The sequence below is a fragment of the Lepidochelys kempii genome, chromosome 9, assembly GCF_965140285.1.
Source record: "Lepidochelys kempii isolate rLepKem1 chromosome 9, rLepKem1.hap1, whole genome shotgun sequence".
NCBI classification, from domain to species: Eukaryota; Metazoa; Chordata; order Testudines; family Cheloniidae; genus Lepidochelys; species Lepidochelys kempii.
The window spans coordinates 97,943,030-97,956,045 of record NC_136388.1 but is presented as its reverse complement, the minus strand read 5'-3'; the positions used below and the strand labels follow the sequence as shown (position 1 = coordinate 97,956,045).

The window sequence follows — 13,016 nt, the reverse complement described above, 5'->3', positions numbered from 1 at the left end:
ACAAGAACCACGAAATATTCAGTTCCAATAACTGCTTTTCCCTATTAATTCGTGTGAAAAAACACGCTTGAGCCAAGTGCATTAACAGGAAGCATGTGAAAGTATAATTAGCATTAGGGCCTCACATCTTCCAACCCTCTTACAAACTAAAAATTCTTATAGACTGTTGAAGAAACTACAATGCTGATTGAAACCGTCCCTTTTGCAAGTTCTTTGCTTCTTCCTTCTGGCAGTGGTCCCCAAACTTTACCTGGCAACCCCTTCACCTCCACCCACCCCCGGAGACAGGGCCAGGAGCAGGGGATCGAGGCTGGGACCACAGCCGAGGCCAGGCCCAGGGGTGGAACTGGGTGGTGCTCCCTCCCTGGCCCCTGTGCAGGCTGGCCTAGGCCCTAGCCTTACCCCGCCCCACACACACTTTCGGGACCTCTGCCTTATGGAGTAGACACCAACTATAACTAATATACTAAAAAGGTATCAGGATTAGAAGTGTATTTTAGATCAGGGAGCATAACAAGATGAAGACACTAAGACTACCATGATACAAGTAAGTCGAACCATTCGAATTTTATTTGAATAGCAAAAATTAGTTTATGGAGTCTGTACTGTGTATTCGAGTGGTTGTTCTGGTCAACATTTGACTGCATCTCCAGGCAAAGCAGCTGGGGAAACATTTTGAGAGCTCTAGTAACCTAATGTTCAGAACTGCAAAAACCAACCCACTGTTCAACTGCAAAGTTTATTTAACAGCGCACACATATTTACAAACAGCTGTAACAGAGCATTCAACAAATAACATCTGCACAGAAAAAAATATCAGCATCTTGTTTGTTAGAATGATTGTCTCTGCCAGAAACAGCTATTATACAAAAATACATTTTTTTCTTTTTTACCTAAGGCACTGCTCTAAGTCTAAAACAGTTCTACTATAATTGGAATAGCAACGGATTGAGAAAGGAGGAAGAATGAGGGTTTCCTGTTTTAACTGTGGTGTTGAGAAAGGAACACATTTAGTTCCAGCAAGAACATTTGCATTTTAACACTGAAAACACAGCTGCCATTCAGATGATTAATTGGTACTGAAGTGTCAGCTAAGATTTAGGCAGGGTTTGAGAAAGCAATTCTTTAAAGAAATCATTATCCTGTATCTCTTACAAAGGCATAAGAACGGGACTGCACTTACACTTTTTGTAGCAGCCATTTGCAAAAGATAGTTAATCTCTTCATGCTGTAAAAAGCAAGTAACTAATGCAGCCTTTAGGAAAGGGAATACATATGCTATTTGCAGTCATTGTTATAAAGCTAGCACAGGAACATGTAGAATAATTAACATGAACAAAAAACAGGACTTGAATGGCCTAATACTGTTATGTACACAACATAATACTTACATGAGTGTAGATAAATATGTAATTCAAATGAAAACATTTTAAAAAGCATGACAAATGTTAAACTGCACTATAACAAACACGTTTAGGTACTCAACATTTCCGCAGTATATTAGTGCATATATACTCGTGTATATTGTAAAATTTTAGGACGTTCCAGTAACATTAAAATGTATTAATGATTGTACAATTCTGTATTTTGAAGCTACTAATATTTTCATATTAGAAATAATCCAAAACAGTTTAACCCAGTGTTGGATCAAAGAGATAACTGACCAATTTAGCTTTTCTTAAATATCCTATTAGTATCACCAACTGTACAGAGATGTTACGTGGAAAATAAAACAAATGGGATTTGGTTTTTATATGCACAGAATGCATAATTTTTATTTTAAATTTGCAAACTGCCACTTCAGAAACATGCAAAAATATTTGTCAGTGGCCAGCTGGTAAATTTCCAATGGCACACGGGGATGGTACATCACACTAATATGAAAATAAAAGGACCTGGAGACAGGTTAGTGGAGATTTTGTAAAAGGAGAACAAGTGATATTTAACAAGGAAAGCCTGTCGAACAGTCCACTAGACAAATGGAAAAGGAACAACAGCAAGGAAGTCTCCCTGAAAGTTTTCAAGGTGCAAATTTAGAAGTTTATTATCCCTTCCCTGCTGGTCTTTTTTGCAAGCTTGAAGACAGGTAAAGGTTAACAAGCAGCTTTTCAAAACAAGGCCTTCGGTACTTGATAAAACACTGGATTACTGAAGTGCAATCAGGTTATTTCCAGGACTCTAGTGTTCACAGTTCTGTCCAAAGAGCAAAGAAGAGGTGGTTAGTGTTCTCATGCTGTGCAGTATGGACTGTATACAAGACACCAAGTACATCTGCTATCTGTGTCAGGGGCCATGTCTAACATAACCAGCAGCAGATCTGCAGCTTACCTATTTCATTAACTGTCAGAACAGTGGTTTCTGTCTCGGGATAATAGCTGGTTAGTCCACACTGGCACATGCATAATCAAATATAACAAATGCAGTAAATTTTTCCTGATATAAGTGTGTAAATATATTAGTTTGTAAAATTATGTACATACCTGCTACATCACACTACCTCAAAACATATCTAGCTGAACACGGCCCAAAGCCCAGCCTAGAGACTATGGTTTCTCTAATTAAATACATTAGTCTTCTGCTTAACTGCATTAGTTATTAGCAGGCTCAAAATACTGTCATTCTATTTAGATTAACTTTCAAAATGCAGTAAGAATCTGGGGTGAACATTTCAAACCTCACTGGTGTTTATGGAAGGAGGTGTGAAAGCACCCAAACCTGAAGTCCTCCAAGTACCCACAGAAGCAATATAGCACTGGTACTGTGTACCTAGCTACTGTGTACCTAGCTACTGTATCTGAACTCCAATCTGGAGGGACCACAGCGGGAGCAAGCCCTTCGCTCCATTTCCATGGCCCAGTCACAATCTTTGGCCTCTCACCTAAGTGGTAACAAGGGTGCATACTGCAATGGAATATATGTGACAAGTACATGAAACACACAAACATGGACATCTATCCTCTGGGAACTGGACAGAGAAGACAGCTGTCAGGAGTTTGGAAATGTTAAATGCTCTAATTTTGGTGTGTCATGTCTGAAGAGATGACTCGGGTGGTGTAACCATTCCATTTCCACTAAATAGCTTTTCCATTTAGGACACCTATCCACATGAGTCCTTGTCAAGTGGATGGAGATCTCTTGTTATGAGCATGTTTTTGAACTGGTGTGTTGGAGATCCTAACTTCCAATGAAAAGAAAAAGAAGAAAAAAAAAAAGTCCAGTCCTATACCAGCTAGTTTCACTCAAATCTCTGACCCACCACCCTAATGATCAGTCATGGACATGGATAACTACAAATGATTTGATAAGACAACAACTTTTGGAGGATTCCCACTATTAGACTGGTAATTCTTGTCTCCTCCACACTTCACACTCAAGCCTATCAGCTTGAGGTCTGTAGACGCGTTTGCTTTTTATAAACCTGTTTGTGCAATTCAGATTTTATTTCCATAACCTCAGAAGTTTTGCTTGGGATGCAACACAGGTTTGATATACTGTTTTCTGCATTACAGATCTCTAACAAACAGCTTTTAAAAATTAATGCATTCTGTACTGAGTTTACCAGAAAGAAATCACAGTTCCTTTCCAGCAAAGTGTAACACAGTTAACACTTCCTCCCTACTGCTTATTGTCTAGTGTTTAGAGGGGAGGACTGGTAGTCAGGACTCTTGGGTTCTTTTCCCACCTCTATCACTAATTCACAGTGTGGCCACGGGCAAGTCTCAACTTCTGTCGACTCATCTGTAAAATCAGCACATCTACCTCAGAGGTGTACGAGGCTATTCCTAAATGAAATGCATCAAGTGCACAATATTAATTAAATAATCATTTGCTCTAGAAACAAACACCTGTTATTCATTTTATCCCCATATTAATGGAACATCTTTCATTCAGCACTAGCACCAAGAGTATGCCTGTTGTCATGTCTAGTCAAGCTCACACAACATGAAGAATTAATATTGCTTTACAGTAAAAAAAACAGGTGTTGCAGAACAATCTTCCTCTTGACAAGTGCCGAGTAACTAAAAGCCCTACAGACTTTGAAGTGGTAATTTTAAGACTCAAAACATCTCAGCCCCAGCAAAGTACAAGAATATACTTAAGTGGAAGGGCTTAAGTCAGAGGGGTCTAGCTCATGAAGGGTTTTAATAGTAACCAGCAGCACTTCAAAAATTAACATTTTTAAAAAATCACAGTAACCATGTAAGAGATTTAAGAACAACAAAAAATAAAAAAAAATTAAAAAAAGTTTTAGTCCTAGGGAGAGGTACAGAAGCTTCATTGTGATTGAGCTGTTCTTTTGGAAGAGCTCTCAGTGGGTGTGTTATCTAGCTGTAATAGTTAAGTCCCTTCAAAAGTCATCAACTAGTTACTCCTCTGACAAAAGGAAAATAAGCACAACAGTAAGAGCCTGTTGCTAGTTTAGAGAATACAAGAGATTCTCAAAAAAAAAGAAAAAAAGAAAGCACAAACATACAGTAAATATTTAACAAAGCTACCTTAATTTAGTGGGAGCAGGCGGTAGAAGGGAAGTCAGCATACATTACCTGATGCAGTCTCTATAGGTTTGGTCAAGGAATTCACCATGCCATTGTCCTCAAATGCTAATTTCGGACTAGAGGGAACTGTAGCAGCATCATTCAAGTTTTCATTACAGTTATCAGCAGTGATGCTGTCTGAACTCAGTTTGGTTGACTTGGAATGTACTCCAAGGTCAATAATTTCTTCAAAAGTCCATGCATTAGATTTTCCATTGAGATTCTGTATAAGTCCAATCGTATGATCAGTTTCATTAACGTGCAATATTTCTGAATTCTGGATAACCATTTCTTTTGCTGAAGGACTGGAGAAAGAACAAAACACATTTGTTAAGTGTGCTGGACACCTGACCCTTATTTACTAACAGAAAAGGGGGTCAGCCAATTAGAAACCCCTATATTCTCCTCAATGAATATTTTTCAGGATAAACTGCCCTGCCTGCCATGCGATTGTTATAGGAGTCAGATCAGAAGGAACAACTGCAGCAACATCCAGTCAGTCACTTCTGCACCAATAACCATCAGATAAGAGCACAACTCCACAGAACTGGTATAAAAAAAAGTCACAGGATCCATGTCCCTGCTTTAATAGTCTGTGTTTCTGCTTTGTTTTCAGATTCATTTTTGATAAACACATGCATTTACTGATTCACAAACTACTCTGTAAAAGTGTTATATTCAAACCATCAGTTTCAATTAATTTTTGAAGAAGTCATGAAACATTTACACTTTATATTCCGTCACTAGACACATGTGGCAAGAACAGAAATTTTTTAATTTAATATCAGAGTATTTTCAGTGCAAATTCTAAAGCATCATTAGGATTTGGACAAGCAAACAGAATTGCCCATGAATCTAGAGATTTTTCCAAGGACTGGATGGAAATTCTCTCTCTGAAAATGAGAAATGTATTATTAAAAACTAATACTAAAATTCCCACCAAGTGAGGTTTTTAACATTGTTTTAGCTAAGTTGAAGGTGTCTTAGAGAATCCTGTAGATACTCTCCCTTCTCTCTACTCTCTTGTTTGGAGATTTAGTAACAAACTGTCATCCAGCCCCAGGGAAAACTGTTCAGGTTGTTGCCTTTGTTTACAAGTAAGTTAGACATGTTTCTGTTTGTTTGGCAACATCTCAATCCACTTACCACCACCACCACCGTTATTGACATGGCACTATCAAAAACAAGCAGCTTATGCATTAAATAGCAAACTGACAGTTTGATCATGTAATACACTTGAGGCAGTGGGCACTGCTTCATAATAGAAAGTTTTAAACTATATTTTTCTTTATCAAGATACCGATGCTTTAGTAAGTTCTGAAGCAAACTTACAATCTCTGAATTTAGTTTCTGTACATTAAATCAATTGATCAGATGTGGACCTGTTCAATTTCACACCAGATTTACACTGAGGTATATCTCCACTGACTTCACTACTGTTACTCCAGACTCACATTAGATTGAGAGGAATCACGATCAGCTCCAAAATACAACAATGTATAATTATACAAGAAGGAATAATAATTTATATTTTATTTTATAATTTAATGTTACATTGTTTTATATATTTAAAGTGGCATATATCATTTTAAAAATACTAACTTGAAGTTTTACCTAGAGTAAATCAGGTGTTTCCTGACAACTACAACAAAACTCGACAGTCTCAAACTAAATTTTTGGCAACCTATGATCAGTACTAAACAAACTATATGAAGTGTATTTAAAGATTTCTTGCGTAAATTACAATCAGATGCAACCTTTACATTAGGACACCATCACACAGGCTCACCTATAACCCTTTAGCTGCGTAACATGCAAAGACCTTTCATTAGTCTCCTTCTGATAAATGTCTTGCTCATCTCCATTCATAAGTACTTCATCAGCCTCCATTTTTGACATATCTTGCATTGAAGATTCCATAGAAGTCAAACCACATGCAAACTCAGAACTACATTGTGTCTGCACCTTGATTTCTTGAGACAGATCAACACCATTTATCTTTTCTGAAAGACAGAGAGCTGCAATATATTAGGGTTGCGATTCCAAATTAACAACACACCAATAAATGCCTAACTGGTCTCTCCCCTAGCTGGAATGTTCTGAACATACAGTCTCATAAAACGAACATCTCTAATGGGAAATTGGCTATAATGATATTGAATAATACATGTATTTTTACAGTGCCAAAACAAATCTAAAATATTATTATTATTGTACAGTCATTCTCAAATCATACATTTTTAGTTAATAATTTTGCCTGTCTTCCACACTATGGAATAAATAATCTATTCTCATTTTTATACAGACCGCTTCCACGGCAATTGTGGAAATGGTGTACTTAAATTATCATACATCAGCATGAAAATTAACTTACAGTAAATATTGCCAATTGCTGAAAATCGAGTAAGGCCTTTCAGAGGATAAGTGAAGAAACAAAATTATTCGTTTATTAGGGAGTCCAGATCCCATTGAGACAATGACTACCCCACTTTAGAATATAAGCGATTTTAACCATTTTGGTCCTCATTTACCAAACACTGTTTACCTGGTTGATATGTTTTTTCAAGGCCCAACTCTCCCTCCTCTTCTGCATCCTCTTCCTCTTCCCCCTCATTAGCAGACTTCTCTTCATTCTGTAACAGAAATCTGTATTACTGCTAACTTCAACTGTTCTAAGTAACACAACAACACACAATATTTATTGCGAACCATCCACATATTATCACACAGGCCATGATTCAATACATTTTAAAGGACGTACATCCAGCTTTCATGCTGCAGAGACCCTCAGGAGTATTTAAGAATTGCCTTGAGTATACTGAGAGTTACTATTGGTCATTGCACAGGATCCTTGTGCTATGACTGGAAGCCATTTCATTTCAGTCGAACAGAACATAAAGATGCTTGTTATTCTTCTGAAAGTGAAGCATTTAATGGAAAGGTTCTGAAAGTAAAACATGAGAACTCCTTGAATCTATATAATGTCACAAACAAACAAGTACCTTGGCTTCATTCTGATCTGACTTCCGAGTTCTTTTCATTATTTCTTCAATTCTCTGTTAAAGCAAACAGTGAATTTGTCACAACATGGAAAAGGCTGAACTTTGATCATTTGGCTTCTTTTATCAACTTTTGTATTTAAAGGATTTAAAAATTCTTTACTCTATTTACCATTATAAATTTTCATCTTATAGCACAGAAACCAAAATATACCTTTAAAAATGCAATCTGATTTATTCACATACATATGCAGATGGTTTGTTTAACTTTATTCACCAAATTGCTTTAACGTAAGAGTCTCAACACTCTCTTTTAAATGCTCACTTAAAGGCTTGAAAGTAAGAACTATGCACCTTTTTCCTTTCAAGTCTCTCCTGCATATTTTGCTGCATAATTCTCTCTCGCTCCTGCCGTTGTCTTTCAGCTTCTTCTTGGGCTTTTGCTTCAGCTTCCTCTCTCTAAAATTAAGGCAGAGAATATGGGATGCAATACATAATTCAATTTTAAGGTGTCAAAAGAGCTATTTTATCATTAGTTATTTTGTAGATGTGAGAAATGGTTCATACCACCACTTAAGCATCTGGTGTGCAGTACATGTAAATACCTATTATCCTAATCCTGAAAATCTGAATTACAGATTTGCCACCTGATTCTGAAATTCACAGAAAAAATATTCAGTTAAATGATTATCCCAGTTCTTTAGATGTCCCCAGAGCTATCTGAATAGTTAAACCTGTACTTTAGAATGAAGGTCCATTTAAGGAAGATACTTTAGAAACCATGAGGAAAGCAGTTGAATTGCAAATATAGCAACATTAATTTACAACCTTTGCAGTCAGATATTTGTATTTAAGATAACTGGCACTGAATATCTTAGTGCTCCCACTATAACGGAATCTGTTGTTCACTATGATTGCAAGCCTTGATGGGGAGATAAGAGCATTCTTAACACTAGCTTATTTTTATAACAATTGTTCAGAACAGTAAAGTATGATAGAGACTGAGAATGAAAAGTTTATACGACAGTTATAGAGACAATATATACCAGAGATACAAATGGCTGTTAGAAATTCATCATACATTGAACAAGGTTCATATAGCCTGAAAAATATAATTTCATTCATTCATTCATTCGGAAGGATTCCTTTTCCAGGTTATACAGACATTAATTAGCCATGAAAGGCTATATCTAGGGATTAGTAGTATTTTCATTCATAGTAAGTGGGGGGCCATGGATCAGCATTCATGTCACACTGTGCGCCAGCACCCAGCCCGGGCAAGCTAATGATCCAACCAGTGGACCAAATTCGGTGATGAATCCTGGTCATGTGCCACCTGAGGCACATTGCACATATGCTAAGAAGTATTTTAATATCTGCTGTAACATTACCTTTTATAGAGAAGTTAGATCGCACAAGGTGCCCCAGACTCCTCTCTGATCTTTTAAAATGGGAAGCTCTGTAAGTGGCCCCAATAAAGATTATGAAGAAGCGCTATTATACTTTGGCTTTTACAGAGTTCCTTGCATTTACCTACCAAGCAGCTTTCGGCCACCAGTGCACTGAACATAACTAAAATGGTTATGAAATATCTGCTTCTTTCCCAGACCCAAAAGCCACACAATTTAGGAAGATTTCAATAGTTTTATCTATGGTATCCTATGTCCCTTTATGATTGGTCATTTTCCAACATGAACTGATCCAGGATCTAAAAAGGATGACTTAACAGCTTTTCCAAGGAACAGAGTCATGTTCTACATCTAGCAAGTAAACCTGTTAAACCTACTAGCTTTTCCTGCTCCTCCTGTTCTTTGCGAACTCTCTCTTCAGCTAGTCTTTGCTGTTCTTCATCATCAAGTCTTTTTTCTTCCTCCAGTCTCTGGAGCACCTCCTCTCTTTGTACTTTATCTTCAATCATTTTCTTTACCATTTCTTCTTCTCTGCTCCTAGTATTTCCGAGAAATGGATTACAGACTGGATATTATTTAAAGTGGGAGAAAGAAAGTTTAAAGCTTGTGAAAGATGCCAAAGGGTAGGTCTACGCTACAGCTGGGAGCATGCTATACATAGCAGCGTGGACGTTGCCACAGGGCTAGTCACACAAGCTTGGACCCAGGCGGGCTTGCTCTTGGGCAGCTAGCAGAGCCACAGCATCCATGCTGCTATTTTTAGCACACTACTTTGAGTGGAGCTAGAGCACGTCTGTCTACCTGGGTTGGGAGGCACGCTCCCAGCTGCAGTGTACACATACCCAAACTCACAGTTCTGAAGACCAAAGTCAGCTATAGTCGATTCTACTTATTACCAACCACCAAGAAGTTGCCAGCAAAAAAGTTGCCAATAAGCTGAAGGCAGGTTTGTGGGGCTGCAGCTAGGGAAGGAAATACTGGGACGCATTTTGCCAACCTGGTTGTGAGCAGAGCAGCAGCCAGGAGTGGGGTGGCAGCCCAAAAGCCAGGGCTTTACATGGGGAGGGGAAGCTGTGGGCAGGGCAGCAACGGGAGAGGTACCATGAAGCTCAATGGACCCCCAACACCGCTGCTCCCCATGGAAAGCCCTGGCATCCAGGCCACAGCCCCCTCCCAGCAAACAGAACTGGGACTCCAGCAGAGGTTACCCTGTTGGATGGAAATACAGAGGCCCCAGCCTCTTATCTCCTGTGTGGTCCAGGGTTGCACATAGGTTTGTGGGACTGTAGCCAAGGAAGGAAGAGCTGGGACAGGCTGAGGTCCAGCTGCAGGCAGGTTTTCAGGGCTACAGGCAGGGAAGGCATGTCCCAGTGCTTCCTTGGTGGCAGCCGGGGCCTTTCTTCCAAAAAAAGTTTTCAGTAAGTGGCATGCTGTTGCCAATATCTGAATCTCATTAACGTTAAAGTCAACAGGACAGGATTGGTTCCCGGCAAAATGTTGCTATTAACCAGAAGTTGTTAATATCAGGGTTGTTATTAAGGGCATCCACTGTGTCTAGCCATAGAACAGATAAACAAAGCAGCAAACAGTAAAAGTTTACTAACACCGCCATTCCATCAGTGTCTCTTTCAACTGGGAGTTGGAGGAACAGAAAGGATCTGTGTACAGAAAGGTAATTCATCCTTCCTGGACAGTTAATTCTTTGGACACTACCGATAACAGATAATACTTGTAGTCCAGCTCTCTGTACTGAGGCAGGACGACATGACCTATCTAATAGTCCTACAATTCTATGATACTGTCAAGAAGGGTGCCAGTTGTTCTGGTGATATGGACACTTGTCCACTGAGAACTGGACTAATAAGAGAAATGCATTGCATGTACGCTACCTGCCATCCATCACGTGGCATCTCTGTCATCATCAACCCGGGATGAATTTAAACTTGGAACCTAGAAGTCAACAGGTCTCCCAAGTTTGCCAAAGTAGAGTTTAAGAGGAATACATCAGACCACAAGAGTTAAGAACTGACCGGTCAACCACACCCTCATTTGAAAGCGGAAGTACACAATCAAGCAGCAGAGACCCAAAAAAGCAAATACTGTACAGGACAGTACTGTATTAAAGGTAAACTACTAAAAAATAAAGGGAAATTTTAAAAAAGGTTTGACAAGTTAAGGAAACTAGCTGTGCTTGTTTCATTTAAATTAAGCTCATTAAAAGCAGCATTTTTCTTCTGAAGAGTGAAGTTTCAAAGCTGTATTAAGTCAATATTCAGCTATAAACTTTTGAAAGAACAACCATAACATTTTGTTCAGAGTTACGAACAACCTCCACTCCTGAGGTGTTCGTAACGGAGGTTCTCCCGTAGTTTGAAGAGGATTTTAATATCTTATAAAGAAAATTAAATGTAACTGGAATAAGAAGCATATCCTATAATTTAAGTAGCAGAATCACTGGAGACTTGAAAGGAAGGGAAGCAGTCTGCCTAGAAAGTGACATCCCAATTTCACACAGACTTCTGACATTCACAAGGATATGTATTTCCAGCAAACTCTGCCATATGTACCTGCTTCTCTGCAGATTCTCGCATGTGTAGCTAAAATACATGTCAGTCAGGTTTACATGCCAATCAAATTTGCACCACAGAAAATATTGTTTTCCAGTATTTACAAGTTACCTTTCCTCCTCTTCTCTCTGAATTCTTTCCTGGTCTTCACGCTCTCTTTGCTCCCGGGCAAGACGTCGTTTCTCTGCTAAGATTTTAGCGGCTTCTTCGGCTGTTGTGGTTCCTGGAATAGTTTTGCTACTAGATTCTGTAATTTGAAAGAAGGTGCTGTTATATAGTATCATCCACTTCAAAACATGCCTTCACCACTGTGATCTGAGAGGCAAGTAACACCGCTTTGTCCAACTGCCCTACCATTATTAACGTAAGTACTCAACCAGTTATTCAAAGCACTCTGTATTCAACACATAGGGAGACTGGAAGAAAGTCCTAAATAGTTGAAAGAAAGCAACAATAGGATCCCAGTACCTTATTTACGCTGGAGACATACTACACTAACTCATTCCAGCAATACACCTTTGGTTGTTTTCAGATGTTACTACTGAAAGTGCATTGTGGTATTCCAATAATTTGAAGACCACTCAGGTTTAAATGCAAACAAGAACAAACTTTATTCCTGGGGTCTTACTGGCACCCCGCTAGGTTTCTCTTCCTCATGATCCCCACTGCGGTGTCTTCTCTTTCGCCTCCTGGTTTCTTAAGGGAGCCACACCTCATAAGCAACCATTCCCAAATACTACATGCATCTCTGCTACAAATAATGCTGTAATAATCATAACAATGAAAACAGAATATTTCCAAAAACAAATAATTATGTAACCTGCGAAGACTGTTCTATTAGCGCTTTTTAAAAAATCTGGAGAAATATTATTGTACGAGCAATAAACTTGTTTAGTCTTCCTTATAATAAACAGGACAAACATATTCTGGACCAAAAGAGGAAGCATCAATTTTAAAAATCCATTTTACAAAATTAGCAATATTTTTAGAACAACAACTATGCCTTTGTTTTATCAGTAAAATTCAGCTAGAGGAAAACAAACTACGATCTTAAATCATATCCACATAGTGACATTGCTACATTCTCATTTTACATGCAGATCAAAACATCTCTAACTGCCCTTTTTATATAATATCCAAAGATAATATATTACAAGGGCACAACCAAACTCTCTTTTATACATGCCCCCCACACACCCACACTGCCCTGGGGTCTGAGTACAAGAAACATGTTCATAAAAATATTCTGAAAAGCCACTTGACTAATTTATACTGTAAACAAACCCCTTGTTTTTAGGAAGTATACCCATCTTCTTGAAGTTTAACTGGTTTTAATGTAACTGATGTCTGATCTTTAGAACATTTAGGGCCTGATTTTCTGTTGCTGTAAATCAGCGTAGTTCCACTGAAAGCAATATGCCTATGCCAATTAATACTAGCTGAGATTCTTCCCTTAAAAAAAAAAAAATTAACATCCTTACAGATGGGTAGATAACTGCTGCTGTA

The 13,016-nt window shown here is 38.4% G+C and overlaps 1 protein-coding gene across 10 annotated transcripts in view; it reads right to left on the bottom strand.

Annotated features, from left to right (window-relative positions):
• Positions 1 to 725: 725 nt before the first annotated feature.
• The window catches only part of MAP7D3 (MAP7 domain containing 3), a 165,797-nt gene continuing 153,506 nt past the window's right edge, over positions 726 to 13,016 (bottom strand). For 9 of the 10 annotated variants that reach the window (XM_078854265.1, XM_078854268.1, XM_078854270.1 and 6 more), the window contains 8 exons: positions 11,622 to 11,757; positions 9,321 to 9,480; positions 7,889 to 7,993; positions 7,538 to 7,591; positions 7,081 to 7,168; positions 6,325 to 6,553; positions 4,545 to 4,840; positions 726 to 2,193 (listed from right to left, as the gene is read on the bottom strand). In XM_078854265.1, the coding sequence (XP_078710391.1) occupies positions 2,186 to 2,193; positions 4,545 to 4,840; positions 6,325 to 6,553; positions 7,081 to 7,168; positions 7,538 to 7,591; positions 7,889 to 7,993; positions 9,321 to 9,480; positions 11,622 to 11,757 (1,076 nt within the window). In that variant the 3' untranslated portion in view covers positions 726 to 2,185. The remainder of the gene's footprint in view (positions 2,194 to 4,544; positions 4,841 to 6,324; positions 6,554 to 7,080; positions 7,169 to 7,537; positions 7,592 to 7,888; positions 7,994 to 9,320; positions 9,481 to 11,621; positions 11,758 to 13,016) is intronic. The other variant, XM_078854267.1, reaches the window with a different exon arrangement.